The sequence below is a fragment of the Boleophthalmus pectinirostris genome, unplaced genomic scaffold, assembly GCF_026225935.1.
Source record: "Boleophthalmus pectinirostris isolate CB_2022bp ecotype Guang Dong unplaced genomic scaffold, ASM2622593v1 HiC_scaffold_1, whole genome shotgun sequence".
Classification (NCBI taxonomy): domain Eukaryota; kingdom Metazoa; phylum Chordata; class Actinopteri; order Gobiiformes; family Gobiidae; genus Boleophthalmus; species Boleophthalmus pectinirostris.
The window spans coordinates 24,320,753-24,343,133 of NW_026570970.1; the positions used below are offsets into that span (position 1 = coordinate 24,320,753).

Here is a 22,381-nt window from a genome sequence, read left to right on the forward strand (position 1 = left end):
ATCTCGCGAGTAATTCATATGCCATCAAATCATATTTACACTGTTGTCTATTACGTCTATCATGATTTTCCTGATTGAAGCTTGCTGCTGCTGAGTTGAGCTTTTTGCTGCCACCTGTTGGCGACTATAATAAAGCACACAGGCTCAGATAATTCTTGAAAACTCTTTATTTGCTAGACGAATTATGTCAGTTTGTTTCTTTATGGATTGGTAAATAGCATTTGAACAAAGCCTCAGATTTCCAGAGCACAAACATGTTCACCTAAAGTTAACTGCATCATCTTACAGTATATGGGAAACATAGAAATAGGGCATATGGGAACTTCTGTCTTCAACCAAACTTATATAGAATGGTGTTTAAACAAAGTTTGTCTCTCCATACATCACGCAAATGTTGTGTCCTGCATTTGTTTTGACAGGTGCCTTGGCACTTGGACAGCATCAGCAGTTGTTCAGGTGAGTGATGAAGATGGCACCATCCCCATCTAGTGTTCCGTCTGAGCACATGACAGCCTCCAAACTTACTTCAGTGCAGAAGCAAAAGTGGGCCAGTGGAGCACTCACAAATGCCCTGAGACAAACAGGAACTACAGCAACACAGTTTTATGGAGTTTTCAAACACACACAACATGAGAGAGAGTGGCAGTGACTGGACCTGCAGGCTTTACACATCTGGAGCAGTCTGAGTCTCCCTCCTCTGCGTCTTAATGAGGCAAAGGCCATAATTAGTCAATGTTTGGCAAAATTAGAGAAGAGAGAAAGCTATGGGATGGGAGAACTGCTTACAATTCTAGCAGGAAAATTCCTCAAAGAGTGAAAGAACTAAACCATTTTGAAATGCCCCAGTGCTACACATGTAGGTCACAAAATATGTCCAAATGCCAGAGGTATAGTAGGCAGTAAAATGTGTACACTTTACTACATTACAACTACACCTTATTAACCTTAATAAAGTATGCCTTTCTTCATGATAATTAATTTGATTTTCATTTCCATTTTATTATGCCTTTTAAATGACTAAAATTGCCTTTAAAATACATTTAAAACTAAATTCTCATGTCATATCCGATCCTAAACAAGTAAAATGATCTACTTTTAAATGACAAAAATACCAGCTTCTTAAATATGTTTAATTTCCACTCATGTTGGTTTTACTAATTAAACTGGTAATTTGAGCCTGCGTAGCATGTTTTGGAGACAGGTGCGTAGATAATGTGGCCTCACATTAAGCAGTGTGCAGCATCAGGAGCTCAGGGAGGTTTGTGTTCAGTCTACCGCCTCACAGGAGCTTGCACCTGTCTGAACCTGTCCCTGTGCTCAGCTGATGGGGCTAAAGCAGCAGGACCACAATGAGTCTCTGGCAGGTGCAAGCTAAATGCAAGCTATGAGAACTGAATGCAGAATTTTACAAAGAAAATATTCCAGAAGCACAGATAATACAGAGTCATAAACAGTAAGAATATATGGAGCTGCTATACCATTGGCACATATGTTTTTCAGCCAGATGCCCTTCCTGATCTCCACTAGCTTGTATCTGGTGGCATTTGTAAAGCAGAAGATACATAATAGGCAATCACCCGATTACCTTAGTTAGTTAATTACAGTGTGTACTTTGTTTTCCCATTTCCTTTCACCATGTTATTGTCACACTTGGAACAGTTTCTTACAATTATTGCGTCTTAATTGTTCATTTTCTTTGCCATACTCCTTACCCAACCAGGTCTGAACTGATCACAATAACTGACATAACCACACAATATATTTGCATGAGTCATTTCACCTTTCCCATTTACCTGAACCGACTGATAAATTGCTCACAGTAAATGATTTGAGCACAATTGTCCTGTATCCTCTGTGCACATGGGTGCTTACAGAGAGGGGAGATGGAGGGGGAGGGGTCTGCACATTAAAGCCTAATTAAAGTGCCATTAGTGCTTCTTCAACGTGATGCAACATGAATACAATTTTACTTTTTTCTGTATAATCATAAAACTTGTTCCTAATTTACACACTCAGATTTTCTATTAATTTTAGTGGGACAAAAACAACATGGATGGTGGATTCATTTGCTATGTGCTGCTGGTCTAATGAAACAAAGACTCTCATTTGTAAGTTAATGGGTAAATTTCCATTTCAGGCTCAAGGAAAAAGTGAGAAAAAGTGATTTGTTAGAAGAAAAGCAACACTCTGCATTTTCATTATAGCTGTGATCTCCCATCTTCAGTTTTAATTGTTCTAGTTGACTGTATATTGTGTATATTTGAGGCGTTTTAGGAAGATAAAATAAGAGTAGTGATTTCTAAGACAATTCATGAAACTGACTGAAAATAATAATAATAATAATAATAATAATAATAATAATAATCATCATCATCATCATCATCATATTTTGACACAATTACCATTATTTATTATTTAATAATTTGCCGTACAATTTTCTAATATGTTATAATGTTTTTCTCTCATCAAAAACAACCTGGAATTGTGTTTTAGCTCATTCACACATGTTTAACACAAACCCTGCATATTTAGAGAGAGTTCTTCTCTCAAACTGAAAGCACGCTGTTCGGTCTTGCGATGTCATGTGTTATACAGAAAGAACTCCACTGTGTTTTTAATTTCCACACACCTTCAATAGAATCATCTGGATGATTTCAGTCCTGGAATTGCCAATCTGTACTGAACTAAAGATAAAAGGTAGCTGTTAACTTGAAAATTACCTCTTCATGACATTACAAAGGCATTTTGAGCTTTAGAGATGTAGACAGGTAACCCGGTTGGCACCACCTAGTGCCTCAGCTCAAATTCATTTCTCTCCAGCAACTAGGTCAGGAATCAAAATACAATAGATGGTTCGCAAAAACCCCGGAAGTGCAAGTTCGGGCACCAGCCAATCAGCGAAGAGCCCTATATTCAGTGTTGTCAGCGATTCCAGAGATCAAGGATTTAAAGCCAGAATAAAGAGAATGTTTGGTGAATTTCATCAAGGGGAAAGGCCCGTCTTATTGCCCGTCTTCGTTCGGGATGTGGGAAAAATTTAATACCAGTTAGCCCCATTAGTGATGCATTACATACATCACGACCAAATAGCAGCAAATGGTTAAATGATAAAAAGTACCCGCCTACCATTGAGCCAACGAATTCTAACACTGTGAGGTCAGACGATTTCTACGAAGTGAAACAGAGTGAAACCGGCTGATGAAACGGGCTAGTAGACAGGCTAATAATACAGGATTACTCAAACATGTATGAATGAAACAAAACACAACCTCAGGAATGTTTTTGATGAGGTACCAGCATTAGAGTCAATTTGATACAATATAGGACCTTCAAAGGCATCTAATGTGTCTGAGTGCATTTTCTTGTTCCTATTCCTAGATTAGCACTGTTGCAAGATAAGACCAGTGCCTTGTCTGAGGTATATGGTATTAAATATAGTTTTAGTTTTGTTTTTCAGTCATAAAAAAGAAGCATTTATATTATTTTGGTTTGACTTTCTTAAAATACTTTTGAGCAGTACTTTTTATGCGTCAGGGTTAACAAATGACAAGTGCTTATTCACCTCTATTTTCTATCCGACCTTATTCAAAAAGCATATAATTACTGTCCAAATGCCTGGGTTTTAGCCGGACTCTGCTCTATTAAAGATAATGAAATGCGTATAGTCTGGCCCAGAAAGTTAATGAATTGACAGCGCTCAAAGACGTGGTCATTTAAACATATGAGAAACCACTTACAAAGATACAGCACCTCCTAATGGGGTCAATGTTCGGATACAATTTTAGTTTAAAACAAAACTGGTTTAAATTGACTCTTAACATCCACAGAAAATCATTGAAAATTAGAATCTGCTATTCTTTGCACAGAAACCTTTGGTTATAATGAAATTCTGCAGACTGGAATACAAAAAGAGGAATATATTGTTGTTATCTATAGCAGAGGTAACATCCAATCATATCATGTTTCATTTTTATGGAAGTGCCACAATAAGAAATAGATGATAAAACAAGATGTGTGATGCCTCCTGAATCCCATTCGCTGTCGACTCATAAAATATTGTATTGGTGTCTGTGTCTCTCTTATGACAAGCATTACTCCTCAGCAATAAATACACTGGGAATACAAGATGTTTCTCAATAAAAAAAAAAAAATGTACAGAGATCTAACTACAAGTTGAGGACTGAAATTTTGGTAATTGCGTGGTTCATAAATTATGAAAAGTACAGGACATTCAGCAATTAAGAGTCATAATTAGGATCAACTGGCATAGAAGAAGATTGATTCATTTATCATCAAGTCAATCATAACACTTGATCAGCCATTTAAAAGGTCTCATCAAAACATACCTGGAGTTGTGTTTTGTTTCATACTTACATATTTTGAGTAACCCTTTATTATTAGTCTGTCTTCATCTCCAAAGCTCAAAATGCTCTGTTCCACCTTGTGATGTCATGTGGTGATATAGTTTTCAACTTAACTGCTATTGTACCTTTTACCTAGTTTAAGAGAGATTGACAGTTCCAACGCTGAAATTATCCAAATGGTTGTAGTGAAGGCCTATGGAGTTTAAATACACAGTGGAGCACTTCCTGTATTACCACATGAGATCACAAGGTGGAAGAGAGTGTTCTCAGTTTGAGAGAAGAACACTGCCTAAATTTGCAGTTGTGTGTTAAATGTGTGAATGAAACAAAACACAACTCCAGATATGTTTGTGATGAGGAAACAACATTATAACATAGATTTTAAATTTGTGCAATATGGGCCCTTTAAATACATCAGAACACAGGGATAATTACACTATATCATAGATCTAATCCATGTGAGAGTCAAGGGCTTTCATAATACTAACCTGTGCCCATAGAATTAACACTGATGGCAATGACAGTCAGATGTAACATATAATGAAGTGTATAATTGCACCCTCGCTCTGCATATGATGTTTTACAAGAGTCTGATTAAACGTGTCTCTGATTGATCTGATATGTCCCTCAGCTTGTCCCTCCTCTGTCCGCTGAAGCACTTGTCCTCTAGTGCCCTTCTGTTGTAATGACTCTAATTCCCCCAAGTTAAAGTGAGTGCACCGCTCTCCTGCTGGGACCACCCGCCCAGTGCAGTGGTCACAGCTGCCCTGGGGCGAGAGGGGCCGTAGTGCGCACATACACATACACACAGACTCATACACACACACTTTTCTGCTCCGATGCTTGTAGGATGTGCGTGCAGACAGATTGGTCTCCTCAGGCAAAAGGAACCTGTGGATAAAACACAGTGTCATTGAACCGTGTGGGAGCGTCTGCCTCGTGCAAAATTGGCGCCAGCAGCAGATTTAAACAATAACATATTGCTGTTTGACCTCAAAACCTACTGCGTGTGCGGAGTGAACACCTGCTCTGAGCCTCATCTGCATCTCTGTGTATATATGGATGGGGAATTAACATTGTGAGGACTAAAATCTGTACACACACACATATTATGGGGACCTGCTTCCTTGATGGGGTTGCCATGTCATAGACCTTTTATTATTATTTGATCAACAACATTTATAATTCTAAGGTTCTATCTGCTTTCTGGGTAATTTTGAGGTATTAAGATTTAAAGTTCTGACCACTCACAGAACACAACAGGAACATAGATTTTTGCTCATAAACACAAAAAATACCCCAAGCTCTACAAAATCTTGATAAACTGTGCATAAATATTCAGGAACAAGAATATATACTTTTTTTTTTTTTGGTTTTGTTTTCTGTTACAAAATGGCCAGATAGAACTGTATAATTCTATATGGATTCATTTAAGTTAAGGTATTAAGGACAGGGTCAGTTTGCAGGAAATGACAGTAAGTCAATGTAATGTCCCCAAATGGCATGGAAACCCAGCCTATAGTATGTGCATGTCTGGATGTGGTGATATGAGAGACTGTGGGAGGCTGGGGAGGTGAGGATGGTAGTGATGATGAGCAAACACTATGGGGCAGAATAATCTCTCATTACCCACAATTCCCTGGTGCTGCACTGGCGGTGAGTGTGTCAGGATTGGTCCCACAGGCGGGAGTGGAAGGAGGAGTTGCTCAGTCGATTTATTGGACGGTCCCGGAGCAGTCCCAGACCTGCTCCTGTGGCTCTCAGCATCGCCATGCCAGCCAGACTCCTGCTGAGTCCATATGTCGTCTGAGAGACAGGAGACTGCTGTTACACTACTACACAACTATAGGTGAAGAAAAGACCTCACAACTTTTCAATATCTTATTTTCTAAAGACTGAAGACAATATATTTGCCTGTTTAACAAAACCAAAATTAACCAACTGTGTTTCATAACCTTATCTCATAGATATCTGTTACACAATGGTTGCTGTTTAGTGAAATGATTATCTATATCAGTGTCAATCGAAAGCTCTGGACAGCTGTGTGTTGCAAAATAGTCTTTACGTATTTCCACATTATAGTTTTTAGACAATGATTAAAAGGCTAACTACTTCACATAACATACACAATATGCATTTAATTTCAGAGCTGCTCTTAAACCCGAAGACTGACAAATCATTCAGAAACATTTAATTATGGATTTTCTTTCTTTTCTTTTGGTCTATAATCAGCAATTCCTATGCTCAAAGTGCAAAATAATTTATACATTGCCATTTTTATTTTGGTTTGCTACTATATCTTGCTTAACTCACTAATTGCAAATAAATGAGTAAATGACAATAAGACTACAGACTTAACTGGATAATTTAACATTTTGATGGTTCTGAGCAAAAATCTTTGCACCCAAAAAGAAAACAAAACAATCAGTGATGCCAGAACCAGACAGTGGTGCTGACAATGTTCACCACATTAAAGATATCACTTGTTCACCATAGGGTGTGATTTGGTCATGTTTATTTGAGTAGTATTTTCAGCTAAAATAATGTGCCACAGCTCAAAAAAGGTTGACAGTTGTTCATATTTTATTTAGGATTGGGACATGCGGGCAAAGAAAGTCTTTCTTCTTTTCATTTTCAATCACATTAATTTGGTCTATTGTTCCTTACTCTACATCAACTCTCAGTGATTGCTCATTTGTCATCTGTCCTGTCATATGCCTCATGTCACCTGTTCCTTGTCTTTCTTCTTTGTGCTTTTGTAGACATCCACTCTGCATCTCTCTCCATCTGTGCATCTGAAGTATCCATCTATCAGACTGGAGTGGGCCATATAAGTCCCTCCTCTCCCATCACAGCCTCTTCACTGGAGTGTGTTTGCATATACATATATTTCAGCTATAGTACATGTCAGGGCCGCAGCCATCATCATATCTTACACACTATTAAGAGTCAGATTTATGCTGGATAAAAATGAAATGGAGGAGATATGCCAGGTAATGATGTATAATTTGTACTGGTGATGCTCAATGGAAAACATAATGTAAATTTATATCAATACTGCATAGCTCTATAGTAAAATTATTGAAGAGATTTCCAGAAAAGCATCCGATTTTGAAATACAACTGCCTGCTTGTTTCCTGGAATATTGCACAGTTTGACATTAAACTCATCTATTCAATTACAGATGTTATCAATGCTAAAATACACAGAAAAACTACATCACATCTTTGATTAAACTAAAGAAGGACATTAAACTCATCTATTCAATTACAGATGTTATTAATGCTAAAATACACAGAAAAACTACATCACATCTTTGATTAAACTAAAGAAGGATTGTTTTCAGTTTTTCAGTGCACTAAAGACTTTGATGTAATATTTGCAGCAATAACAAACCAATAACAGACCATATCCTGCAAAAAGAAAAAAGTCAATTCACAATGAAAGCCAAAAAATAAAATGCCACCCCAGTTTTTTCTGCTATCCTCTGTCCACTGGTCTGTGAAGTGTAGAGAGGGAACAGTCCTTACATCGGGGGTTAGTTGGATTAGTACGATTTGGGAGAAGATACCTCTAAGCTGAGTGTGCTTTATAGCCAGGACTCCCACTGATCGGACCCAAACTCATTTCACACATGAACGTTTTGCTCTGTGCCAGTCTGTGCTTAGTGCCTTAACATTACACATCCACACGCCCCAGGACATGAGAGGAGAGCAGCGACATAGGAGGAGGCTTTACTTTTATATTGCACTTTTGGTGATATTGTCTAGTTTTATATTCTGTTTCTTATTGGCATGCTATAACATGAAAATGCTATTTGGCCATTCAATATGTGATGACTAAGGTGATGGTAATTACAGCATGCAGTGCAGACAATATTCTTTCTCTTACCACAGCAAATGTTGCTCCTGGTAGATTAAGTGTGGAGGCTTGGATGTTAATGGGAGATTTCATGCCAAATTATGATGATTATGATGATGATGATGTTTTGATTCTTCAAGATCTTAATTTACTACAATTATGATAAAACATAAACCATGGATATCAGCTTCATGTTAATTGGTCATTTTGAGAACTTTTGACCACTTTTGAGATATAATATTTAGTTTTGATTATTAATTTATTTATCTTACTCTGCATGCATTATTAGCAATTTTTTGGCAACAAAATTGTATGCCAAATTTTGAAATAACAAAAAGGGAAAATGACTAAAATGATGAAAATATATTAACTTGAACTATCTAATCCTCATAGTAGATTTTATGGATATAACTGGAGCCTTAATGCCCCACATTTCCTCTTATGTTACCTTAACATGATAAATGCCTATTAAACCACAGTCTGCTGCCCTTATTAGAATATGCATGCCTCACATATGCACACTAGGCTAACAGCGACAGACCTGGTACCTGGACCCCATGGGTGCTTCAGGGCAGATTTATCACCACGGGGGCCCCAGTGATGATGAGACCGTTTAGTGGAGGTCCCTGAAGTGCTCCACTGATTAGTGCCAAACATCTTCCCTAATAACCTTAACAAGAACTATGCCTCAGGACCGAGCACTTCTCTCCATGGAGACAAAACAGCGCTACAGGCTACCCATCCTCAAAGTCACCTCCTTACGTCTTTCCCCAACTTCTAATGTTGGGTTATTTTGGAGCTAAGATTCTGTCCTGTCTCTCAGTGCACAAATAAATTGAGTTGGTCTCGGTTCAGTAGTGCCACATAAAGTCAGGAGCAAGATGGAACAAGACAATACTAATGTATGAACAATGATAGACAATAAAACACACAGCCCCCTGGGAAGAAGGATGGGGAGGAAATAGTGGAGTAGGGAGTGATATTATAGGAACCGAGGAAGGAATTCATAGACAGCTATTTGTTCCAGGAAGTAATACAAGAAATGGACATCTGCTCTGATATCTGGCATAGTTCTATGTCTATAAAATATAATCGTCAGCAGATGTTATCAGAATAAGACCATATGCATACATGTATTTTTGGCTTGGGTCTTTATATAGTTTTATTTTTTACAATCAAAAAGTGTAGATACTAAGCTACAAGATTCCAAATACTATATTTTATATTTTTGTATTTTAGCATATTTTTTCAATATTGTATAGTCATACAGATGAATGCAGGTATCAGTTTTGATCGGTATAGGCTGAGAATTCAACTCTACTAAGTGCTAAATCTAGAGGGTGTGATTTGCTCAATGAATAGGGTATTATGTAATCTCATTCCTAAATAAATGTTTCCCTGTTGACTACATTTATCTAGTGTCTTTTTCTGCAAATTAAATGTATTTACCCAATTTGATTCATGCATTTATTTTCAAGAAATATCATTTAGCCGTCTATTTTGTCCAAACTCTGTCTTTGTTTCCAATGTACTTTTTGTTACTCCTTTTTGATTTTGCTTGTTGCTTTTAAGTAAACTAAGGACAAAATAATACCACATAATTCTAGAGCTGTAAGAAAAGCATATTAATTTTGTTTTATTTCTGTATGAAGTGAAAATGATAGCTTTAAGACATTTTACATACAATTTTACCATAAAGCTGCTTATTTTTATTTTTGTTGCACTTTTTTTCTCATGATTGTATTATATACCGAGTCGAGTGAACGCGCCGTGAGAGTGCCGCCGTGACGTCAGCCGTGTCAGCTGAGGGAGGAACGGGGCGACTGAAGTAAACCAGGAAACCGAGGCTAAAGCGCCCGATCCCAGAGCTAAACAACAGCTTTTACCACGATCTGACTGCGTATACTTGTATATTTATTCACTAGATTTACATTAAATAGCGCCATGGCTTCCCTTTTCAAGAAGAAGACGGTAGATGGTAAGTTTGTGCTACGTAAAAAGCTAGCCGACTTGTTTTTAGCATTCTGGTTTGTTTCTATGTTTGTAATGCTGCTTTATTTAACTTGTCTAACCTGTTTTAGCTACTCTGCTCTGACTGCCACATTTGTTGGTTTAAAACTAGATTAAAACTTGCTTTAGACTGAAGCTAAGTCTAACTCGTCTAAATTAATTTCGGTCTGTCTTAACAGCAAAGTTAAAAACAGGCTACTTGTTTTTTAATGATCAAACTCTGGCTTCGAAATCTGTCCTAGGAAAAGATGAGTAATGAGGGACAGGTAATAGGGTTGTAATATTAAATGTCAGTGTCAAAGTTGTCAAAATTAATTACACAAATTTACACGCTGGTTCAATTTGATTTGAAATGAAAACTAAATTATATCCACTATATTAAGTTCAAATATAGGCTAATAGACATTTTGCCCATATTTGTCACATACTCGGATTGACTTCCATTTTTGGTTTGAGGACTCATATTTTGTCTTGTTGTCAGCCTAACTAAGTATGTTAATTTAAGTCATTCCAGGACTGTCAAAATGCTAAAAGACCAGCCCAAATCTTTTTTACTCTGTCTCCAGGCTAAGTCGTCACCATTACAAGGTCAAATAGAGCACTTAATAAATGGCTCAAGTCTTGATTAAGTCCTGAAGCAGTCTTGGCTGTGAAGTAGAGAAAAATAAAAAAAGATGGCCGACCTCTTGTAGATTGTATTGTCATTTTAATAAATCTTTCCTTTTGCTTGTTTGAGCTCAGTCTTTCCACAGCACCTGCCTGCTCCTCCCATCATTGTCATTCCAGTTTCACTCACTCCCATACAAACTTACTGTGCTCAGACGCTGCTGCCTCTCCTCTCCCAGCGATGGCATCCTTCGATATCTCCCCATCACATCCTCTTTTCTCTCATTTATATATTTTGTCTATTTGAGTCGTAAGGTCCATAGTGAATCAGCAGGTTGACTTGGTTAGTCGGCGAAAAAAGAAGTCAAGGGGGGTTTGAGATCACACTTATTTGTAGGACGATATCCCTCCCACTTTGAAACGCTGGCGTCACGTCACCTTATACGTGTACTATCGTCATACTTGGATATTTTTACACTTTTGGTTGAGTTCATAAAATAACATCTTTTTAGCATGGTTCCACCTGTGTTGAGTTTTAGCAGCTGCTCCCACATTTTTGGGTGTTCTTGTCCTCAGTCTTCTTCAGGATATAAATTATTTGTTTTCTTCTTTCTTTTTTTTTCAACAATATTACAGTTGTAATATTTTCTTTCTTTTTATAATTTTCGTTTTTTTTTTTTTATATTTTCACTTTTTAATTATATTTTTTATTTAACTATATTTACATTCATTTTCTTTTCTTTTTTTTGATATACCTAATAACACTTTTTTATTTAAACAACTTTTTGAAACAGTTCTTATTTTTCTTATTTTTGTATGGAGTTTAATAAGAATGTATGTTTGCATCTTGCTGCTGCTAAACTTACCAATTGCTGTGGCATTTCAAACTCATGTGACTTCTCCCTGAATAGATACAGAAGTGATGTGTGTTAGACTTGGTTCATTCGTTCATTTCCAGCTGCTTGGAGCTTAAATGAATCGGATCTCTGTGGGCACCTGCTCCAGCTGCCCTCAATATATGCTCATTTTGTTTATATCCTAGACCCTCACCAATGAACCATCAATTAACACCGATTTTGTAGAAACACTGATATGTGTGCATTGCTTTTCAGTTGATTTGGTGAACCCTCAAATTACATTGACTGTTGTATTAAATTTTTACAAGTAAGAAAAAAATTATTGTTAAAGTTAGGACATATTTAGACAATCTGCCTATTTACTAATGCTTCAATCAAAACTTCAGTTTCTTGCGTGTATCTTTTAAGCTTAAAATTCACATGAAATTTTGTGTAAATGAAGCCACTTGAGGCCAAAAAATTACTTTGATTCAGTCATTTCTAATTGTCAGTTATATGCTTTGGACTTTATAATATCTACAGCCAATCATCTGTATACATTCTCAGTAAAAGGCTGGATTTGGTTTTGAGCAGAGTTCAAATTTTGTAGGGATAAATTTTTATTATTTTTGTGTTAAATGGCGGTGATTGTAAGTCTGTGTGTAAGTGATGACTTTTTGCCACATTTTTAGCTTTATTTTAAATTGAGATTTGCTTAAAAAGTATTGTATTCAACAATTTCATTAATATATGTGTCTCAATCAAGCAGTCAGTCTATAATCACAACTAATGTATTCTAAAATAGCTGCTTTTAAATGATTTCTGATAAGAAGTATAATTGAAATTCTTTCCTTTGTCCTCTTCAGATGTTATAAAGGAGCAGTCGAAGGAGCTGCGCGGCACTCAGCGACAGATCACCAGAGACAGAACAGCCCTGGAGAGGCAGGAGAAACAACTGGTGGGAAACGCACACACGCACACAAGCACATACATATGCTACAAGAAGAGGGCTGAGGATTTCTTGGCAATTAAAGTGACAGTCTGAATGGTCACATTTGGCAAGTCGCAAAATCTGCAGTTGATTTGATAATATTGTCCTCATTAAAGCTGTGTAATTTTATGAGTTTTAATTATGATTACAATTATTACTCTAATCAGTTTCAAGTTTCTGTCCTAAATGAATATGAATGGCCAGTGTTCTGCACCTCAAAACCTGGACCAAGCAAAGGAATGACTCACAAAACATGATAAAAAGTCTATATTTGCTCAATTTCACTTCAGAAAACAAAAGTGTGTATCTATGGTATTTTTGTATGTATAAAACCTTTGAACTTTGTATTTTAGACTACTACAAAGTTGTACTGAGATGCATTTGATTATTTTATTTGTTTATCTCTGTTTCAGCATACTAATAGGGTTATGTAGACCTCAGCAAATGTTATGAAATTTATGTGATTCGTGTATCAGTTTTCTCTGAGTTGCTCCAAACATGTTTGCAATGTGCTCTCTATGAACTGAATTCTAATTTTGAAACTTAAATCCCAAATGTAATCTCTAGCTGTACTTGTTAGAAAAATCATGTCTAGATTTTTATCCATTTATTTTTCTGCCCTTACACACATACTTTTCCCTGATTTCTTACATATTGCATCAAGGCTGTATCAAACGCCCTCTACTACTTCCTGCTTCCTGCTGGCTGGCTGAATGGGACTAAATGTGTAGAGATGATGGAGCTGGCTGGGTGGTTTAGCCTGGGGCCAAGATCTTCTCCCTTTAGTGCCCTTACATAGACACAAATAGAGATGAAAGAACCGCAGTGTCCTCTAGCCTCTGTTGTAGTAGGTAAATACAATACAGGCCATAATTACCTCCCCGGGGAAGAAGATTTTATTCCTCATTAATGCTTTCTGCTAATTAGTAGAGTTTTTTTCTCCCCTCTCCGAGCATTGTTGCACATTTTGAATAAAAAACTCCTTTCGCTGTGAATTGAAAATGACCTAATTTTGCAGTTTAGCACAATCGCAGCTGTCGAGGCATGCTTCACTTTGGTGTGTAAGAATAATCAAGGACTCGCTCACAAACTGCAGTGAAATGAGGGACGAGGCACTCAAGTTTAATTGGTAATTTTACAGATCATTATTAACCCAGGAAGCATTGTCACACATCAGGATGTTATGGAGAGAACTGAAGACATAACTCTCTCCAGCATTTTGATAATATTCATAAAATGACAGTTTTCAAATGAGTCAACTTTTGGAATTGCAGAACATCTTTTAATAATTTATATTTCTGCTGTTGAGAAGAGCAATAATGGAAAGACACAGATCAATTCAGTCTATCCATCTGCTCTCAAATTATGTCATGTCAAATTTAGGGCTGCACCTATACCAATATTGGCACCAAATATCCCTGCCTATCCATGAAATTTGGCTGGATTGGGTATCAACTCCAAAACTTCTGTTTTCTGATATCACAATTTAGCAAATATAGACAGAACTATTATAGTCATTTGACTGATGTCACCTCTTTGTAGCTAACAACACAATCCTTTAGTTTAGTAAACATCAGAAAACCCACATGTGCCTATGGGAATCTGCGCCAGAGAGGAAATATCCAGAGACAGAACTGCAGGTCACATTAGAGTCGGCCCTCACAGCGCCAACTCCACCACCCCATCACCAGTTTTAGTTTATGTCTATGCACTGAAAGCATCTGCAGAAAATAACATCAAATATTTATGCCTCAAGTACAAGATCTATAAGTGCACACTACTTTACTTTGTATTTTTTCTCCAAATAAACAATTTCTCAAATATTAACAACAGCGTTGACAGAGGAGCGCAGGCAATATTAATGTTTATGTGGGAGTCGGAGAACAATGTTTGCAATAAAGAAGTGACGAAGAGGAGGAAGAGAGCAAAGGGACTGTTGCTGATGTGGAGTAATGTCTTATTTACAGCTCTGTCAGGAAGAGAGGAAGAGGCAGAGGGAAGAGGCAGGGTTGGATCTGGCAAAAACATAAAGAGAGCCATTTGGAACAAGATCGAATGTAGAAAAAATATGTGTGAATTAAAATGTCAGAGAAACTAGACAAACTCAAAAAGCAAAAATGCATGTCTTAAAAAGTAGACAATCTAAAATCTAACCAACGAAAATAACACGAATTAATTTTTATTCATTCAGTTACAAACTTTTATTATTAAACAAATAATAGTTTTATATATCTAAATAAATCAAACTACAATATAATTTTCAGGTGAATATTGTGACATTAACAAGTAGATTTTAGTTTGGGGTGATCCTTGCCATGGCCATGGTGTGTTCATACTTTCATTGTGTCTTTGAGCAAGGATCTTCATTATTTGGCACTCCTAAATCTATTGAAATGTACAAAATAATTCAATTGCATGGATAATGTTTCCTGTGATGCCTCTATTTACATCTTACACACAGCTGCTTTTGTTAACCAAATTGCTCCTTCACCTGACTCCCTGTACTCTTGTTTTCTTTTGTTCAGGAGGCGGAGATTAAGAAAATGGCGAAGAGCGGTAATCGGGAGGCTTGTAAGATCCTGGCCAAGCAGCTGGTCCAGTTGAGGAAACAGAAAAATCGCACATACGCTGTCAGCTCCAAAGTCACATCCATGTCCACGCAAACCAAACTCATGAACTCTCAGATGAAGATGGCCGGAGCAATGTCCTCCACAGCCAAGGTGAGAATGTGCCACAAGTCTGTTACATTTTAAAGCTGCACCATGTAATTTTTCTGGTGGAGAGTCCACCACTTGCTAGTCTCCATACAGATGAGATTCTTTTGCCTGTAATCTTTTACAGTATGGCATTAAATGTATCTATCTTTAAGCTTAAATAATATATTGAAAAGCAAAAAAGTAAAATGAACAGAAGTACAGAAATATATTGTGTACTCTTGAGGATTACATTGAGTGTTTGTTTTCTTTTTCTTTTCTTCTTTTTGTTTATTAACTTATTTTGGAATGGTTCATACCTTTTTAATCCCTGTATTCAAACATTTTCAATATTATCCTGTTTACAAAATATCACCCTCCTCTAATTATAATTAGTTTATGCTAAACAAGCAGCCTTTCAACATGTCAACGTACAACCAAAAAGTTCTTCTGACCCTACACCAGGAAAGCAAACATTTACAACATAGTGAATTATTTACATCATTATTATTATTACAACACGTCAATTATTATGGATTATATTAAGCAACAAATATTTCAAATAGCCTTTGACATAGACTTTGACCACACACAATTTTTCCTTTACCTCAATGATCAACAATGACATCATCACTAACTATCCACTCTCCTGGAAACTCGTGACACACATGATTCATTCCCTTGTTGCTATATAGCTCCCTTTCTCAAGAGCTTATCAGTACTTCCCTGTGTTAAGTGCCATGTTACTTGTTTATTATGATTAAGGCTGCACAATATGAGAAACGGATGTAATATTTGATATGAAATTTGTTTTGTATTGCGATGATGATATTATTATATTATTTGATTATATTATTATATTATTTGATTATATTATTATATTATTTGATATTTTAACATATTTTTGGCACAGTACGTTAAGTTAAATAATAATAATAATGTTGATGCATTTTCTATTTCTATTTGTGGTCAGTGCTTAGCTCTTGGCAGATATTTTAATGAAGTATGAAAGATATTAAAGGTGCCTAAAGCAGTGTACAGTGAAGAGTCAGCACACACAGAGACAGGTCAAATATAATTAGTCTTCAAACTAATGGAGTGGAGAGATGCCTATAATAAGACAATGTGCTAATTGTCATCTCAGACTGACTGTTATTGTAGCAAAATGTTGTAATGACTTCCTCTTTTGTTTAGTGATACATTGTCATCTTACACTTCTTTAATTTTATTTTTTTTCAATCAAGATTCCTAGCCATTTGAGGTATAAGAACAAACTAAAATGTTTAAATTGTTATTTTTACTTTTTATTAGTTTTGCTTTCCATCACTATTGTTAACCTTCCAGGATATAAAACTATTAGCTACAAGGACATGCTTATGGAGAAGTTGATAAAAAATTCTCTGGGGCAAGGTCATTTGAAAAATACAATCTTAAATTATATTCCTCTTATTCTATAGTCTAAGCTGAATGAAGTAAACTTGATAATAAATTTGAATAGATCAAGGACCCCTCCTGAAGATGAAAAATACTGTAAAAACAGAGTATATTGTCTGTAATATGCACCATAAACCTAGGGCATTTTTCTACTGACCCAGGAGAGGAAGGCGATCCATTGTTTGTGAGAAAGCCTGTGTTATGGTAATGTACTAGTGGAAGCAGCCCAACTGATTTTAGCCAAGAAAATTATTTTTTAAAGGTAGTGAACATGGGATGTGCTCTTCCTTACTTTAAAGAGGAACTACAATGGTAACTTACAACATTCTCAGTTTGCCCCATGTGAAAACTCCAGAATTCAGTCTGAGCACTCACTATTGGAGACTGCACTCACTACACCTAAATGGCTTTATTTCCAACCAGTTTAGTCACAGGATCTGGAAACCCAAAGTGGCTAGCGCGTTCTGCCTAATTTATGGATGAAAGGCTTGTGGGGGAAAAAATTGAACCAAAGGAACCATTATTTAACATATTCTCTTAACAAATCAGCTTACAGCAGATATCAGAATATTTTTATTTAAACATGTTTACTTCATATGTGGGAACACAGATTATGTTCATGAAATATTTTAGACACATTTGGCACATTTATAAATTTTTTAATTCTTCTACAGACGATGCAGGCGGTGAACAAAAAGATGGATCCACAGAAGACCCTGAAGACCATGCAGGACTTCCAGAAGGAGAACATGAAGATGGGCATGACTGAGGATATGAGTAAGAAAAAATAACCACTCACTTCAATGTACAGTACACCTACACACACCTGTAAAGGCACAGGTATTTTAAGAACTGGACAAACCAGACTGTCTAGATTTTAGCTCCATGATGTGTGGACGAATGACGTACCGGTGTACCCATAAGGCAACACTCTGTGTAGAGGGCAAAGGATAGTACTTAGAAAAGTGTATGTGAGAATGTGTAGATGTATAAAAGACTGTGATGAGAAAGACATTGTATAATTGTGTCAGTATTGGACAATAGTGAAAAAAATAAAACACATTTTCTTATTTGTTATCTTGTCCTTGTCAATGGATTGTCACAAAACTAATATTTCAAATTTAGTCTTGATACTACAGAAAAGGCATGATACAAATGTTTATACCGCTGTGAAAATCTTTTTTTAAATTTTCATCTCAAAATAATGGTACTAACTTTATTGTTACCATGTGCTCCTATCTTCTGATATAGATCAAGTTATTCAGGAAATGGCAAATTTTATTCATAGATTTTTTTTAATATACTTGTTGAAATAAGTATCAAATTTTAAATAGTATCCAGGTATTGATACATTTGAAAATCCTACTTTGTACTAACCAGTTGTGTTTGTGTTCAGTCAATGACACTTTGGACGATCTCTTTGATGAGTCTGGAGATGAGGACGAGAGCCAGGGCATCGTGGACCAGGTCCTGGATGAGATTGGCATTGAGATATCAGGAAAGGTATGAAAACATGGATTCATAACTGCTTAACTTTGTCTCACATTTACTCAAGTAACATAGTAATAATACATTTCAGTCTCATACTTTAATATATTAAATTAGATTTTGATTTTCAGTATGCAGACGTCTAATAAATAATACAAAGAAAACAATAATTATATAGGTTAATATAGCTTCTTTTTTAACAAACAAAATGAATCCCTATTAGTCTGGGAAATAGTCACTACTTAAACCATTAAACCACAGTGGGTAATCCTAAATGCCTCTCACTGACTGGGGTTTAATGTGCAGCAGCTGCCACACGATGGGGCTATAGCCTTCAGCTCTGGAGGCGCCATCATCAGCCACGTGCCTGTCCATCTGCTGCGTGTCTGGCTCCCCCTGGGGGCTTGCATGAGTTATTACTTCACTATACACAGTTCTGTGCAACAAATTGTCCCATAAACAAGTCCACAGCTGGAGAGAGCAAACACACAGAGCAGTTTCAGATATTTAGAATAGAGTTTACTATTCTACTATAGGCACAAAGGCAATAAAACCTTACTTTGCCCTACAGCTCAAAGAAAATACTGCTTACTCTCTCTGGATCCTCCATATGTGCATCACTGTTAACTACAGGGATTAATTTAAACTGTAAATGTGTACATTTCACTTTGTTATTTTTCTCTCATTTCACAATTTTATGTAAAATACTGGCCTACTCCAGTCATCTGAGGAAAACAAATCATAGCCTATGTTTTACACTTTTTCTTGTAAGATAAAAAAGTTTAGAAAATAAATACATGTGCCTTTGATATTCAGGTGATATTTGATTTGTCTTATTAAAAATGTTACTTTTCAAAGGAATTAATGGTGCTTAAAGTTGTAGGATTTGAGAAAAAAAATGTGACATAAAAAATACAAAAAAAACCCCAAACATTTTACAGCTATCTCCAGACTTGTGAGCAAAAATAAGACTTAATAATTCAGTTCACCATTACTTTCTGCTACTTAAAAATTCATAATCTTGAAAACAAATGAGCCCTATCTGAACTACTCAATTTATGCCTTTGTCTTGGTGCCAATCAAAACCCCAGGGGGGCTCCTCTGTGACTCTGAGTAATATTTTGAACCTATTTTCTGTTTTGATATGAAATAAAACTGTATAACACCAATTTTAGGGTCACATGTTGAACTATTTCTGATATTTGGTTCTTGTTGTTTTTGATGGCAGATGGCACGGACCCCAGCTGCTGGAAAAAGCATCCCGAGCGCCGCGTCTTCCTCCCAAAACACGATTTCAGACGAAGAGATCGAGAGGCACCTCCGAGCTCTGGGAGTCGACTAATGACAACCATTTACTGTCTTCATTACACAGACATTAAGACACATTCAAAAAGACTGTGTGAGATGCTCCTGATTTGGTACAGGTTTAACGACAGCTGCAACACAATTACATTTTACACTAAGGCATGCAGATTTTGATCATATTACACACACTCAACTGCTTTACATGTTATGGGCTAACTTATTCATACAAAAACATATTTTATTTGTAATGGAAGTCAAACGGTTTATTCAGGGGTAAATGCTTCTTCCATTAATTTAAATAAATGGGCTACAATCTAGTGATACTAATAATTTCTTTCTTTTAGTTGAAATCTATTTCTCAAAATTGCGTTAAAGGTGCACTATGTAACTTTTCAGCTGTCCGGTTATGACTTTGCATGGAATGTTCTGCTGTATGGTATCATGCTTTTATTCAATTACATGAAAAATATGCTTTCTTACTATGATTGGGAATGCCTATTTAGAAGATCTGAACTGTAACTTGGTGCATGGGTGTCACATTTTCACCAAGGAGATATACATATATAGATTAATGCCATACAGTCTTGCATACATTGTAGGCAAAGCAGTAACCTCTCAACACAAGCAGGTGGCAGAACCTTCACCAGAAAGTTACACTGTGCATCTTTTCAAACCATTCATGATTGCCACACTATAATGGATATAATTAATCTGCCCAAGCATACAGGCATTTATAATATTAAATCGCCTCATTGGATAATTACACTTGATACACTTATTCCTGCATGAGATTTGACGATGTGGAAACTGTAAGAGCCTGAAGGTGGACACAAGTTTGACCTGAAGAATCCTAAACCACCTACACTGTTTACCATCTATCTCTCTTTAAAGGGCTACTGTGTCTGTATATGAGACTATGTTATATACTAGTATATTCTGCGTTTGCAAAACTGAAGATCCCCTTTTATTCTGTTTACTCAGAGTTGGAGATTTCTGTATGGTAAACAAAACGCCTAAGGTTTATAGCAGATGAGAGCATCACCATATGTTCCTGCTTTGAGGCAAACTGTTCTGAGAAGTTTGCATTGTCTTGGGTTAAAGTCTAAGAAAAATGAACAAATACACTAAAAGAAATGTACCAAGAAGTGTGTGCATCATTGAACTTTCCTTCAGACAAAGAAATGGGTAGGGCATAGGATTGTTTTATTAAGGGTGCGATCTCACTTATTTTGTTTTGGTTCTAGTCCTGGTCTAGAACTGGTCTAGTCCTGGTCTAGAACTGGTCTAGAACTGGTCTAGAACTGGTCTAGAACTGGTCTTGTCCCAATCTCAATGGGTGTGTGTGCAAGTGTGAAGGCACCCTAAAACTAAGTAGAGCTTGTTCTGATTTTGTATCTCTGAAGTTAAACCCTGTACAGGTTGTATGTAAATGACAAAAATTAGGAATATTGCAATACCGTCATATCTCAGTCTTTGTTACTACTGAATAATCATCTTTTTTTCCTTTTGGGTTGACGTGTGTCTTTGTGGTTGTTTTATTATACATGGGATTTACACAGGGATTGTGGGATGTCCAGCAGTCCCTCCTCTATTTCAGCTGCTGTGCAGTTACCGGCAATTGTTGTTTTTAATCTGCCTCACTCAGTTCACAAACACACAGTCAGTGGAGTGCTTTTGCTAAATGGGCACTGTGATCTGAAATATCGTTGTCCTAAAACTGAATTTGTTTAAGATAATTGAATCAGCCTTTTCATTGACTTAAATCTTTTTTAATTATTTCTTTTTTTTATGTTGGTATCTATCACCAAAATAGACAAATTAGGTATAACGTTATGACCATCTGCTAAATATGAACAAAATGTCCTCTTAAGTAATTTCTCGATTAATGTAATATAATTATGATTCTTTGGCCTCTTTTAAAGCTCTAAAATATTTGCGTAGCCACCACAATTTAGAGTGTGTCAACTAACCTCATTCTATTAGTGCACCACAAATTTGTGTCATTTGTCAGTGGTCATAATGTTATCTCTCAAGAGTACCTTTGCTTTAGCATGTACTAGGTCATATGTACATTACCCATAATCCTTATACTTCAGATTGACTACTTACACCTTCAAACATTGATTGAATGGAAACAGGCTTTTCATTGCCCAAGCTTTGTCATTGAGAAACTCTGTAAAGGGGGGTGGCTTTTATAAGAAATAAAGTTAATTCAGGTACTTTTCTTGGCAAGTTGTGTTCTGTGTTACTCTTGTATTATTACGCACTATTCATTGTGAAGTTGTATCTGAGGGACACACATTACTAGTGGATACTTAAAGCCTTTTCAAACTCACCTTGATGTAGATACAGAAATGGTAGTTGTTTAATAAATACATTTCTTCTTTATTTTTTAAGACACTTGTAGAAAATAGACAGTTGCATTACCGTCTTTGGATATGCTCCAGCTATCACTCTGGCACCCATATAATGTTATTTATGACATGCTAATCTGTGTGTCAGTTAGTGACGTTTGACGCGAAAATAAAACCAGGAAAATGAATAAAAATACATGCATCTTCACTGAGACATTTCATATCAATCTTTGGTTTATGACACGTAAGACAAGAGCAACATAAGCATCTAAAAAAATGACAAATTGACAACAAACAGGCTGTACCCCTCCCCATGTCATCAGTCAGTCTGACAGTACACTGAAAAGTAGATCAACACTGACCTTACACTAAATAAATAGGTTGGCACAGAATATATTAATGGATTAATCATTAACATAATTCAAAATGAAAAACAACA

At 36.3% G+C, this 22,381-nt stretch overlaps 1 protein-coding gene and 1 long non-coding RNA gene across 3 annotated transcripts; one reads left to right on the forward strand and one right to left on the reverse strand.

Annotated features, from left to right (window-relative positions):
• Window positions 1–170: 170 nt before the first annotated feature.
• LOC129407634 (uncharacterized) lies at window positions 171–11,186 on the reverse strand. 2 transcript variants are annotated; one of them, XR_008631646.1, is made up of 3 exons: window positions 11,048–11,186; window positions 5,998–6,170; window positions 171–5,255 (listed from the first exon to the last, which is right to left on the reverse strand). It is a non-coding gene; the product is annotated as an uncharacterized LOC129407634 (long non-coding RNA). The 2 variants fall into 2 exon arrangements; XR_008631645.1 differs by having other exon boundaries at window positions 5,994–6,170.
• On the forward strand, window positions 10,039–21,820 carry chmp2ba (charged multivesicular body protein 2Ba). Its single transcript, XM_055149202.1, has 6 exons — window positions 10,039–10,203; window positions 12,544–12,635; window positions 15,194–15,388; window positions 17,470–17,572; window positions 18,192–18,298; window positions 19,512–21,820. The coding sequence occupies exons 1-6, from the start codon at window positions 10,170–10,172 to the stop codon at window positions 19,623–19,625; spliced, it is 645 nt and encodes a 214-aa protein (XP_055005177.1). The 5' UTR covers window positions 10,039–10,169; the 3' UTR covers window positions 19,626–21,820.
• The last annotated feature ends 561 nt before the right edge of the window (window positions 21,821–22,381 follow it).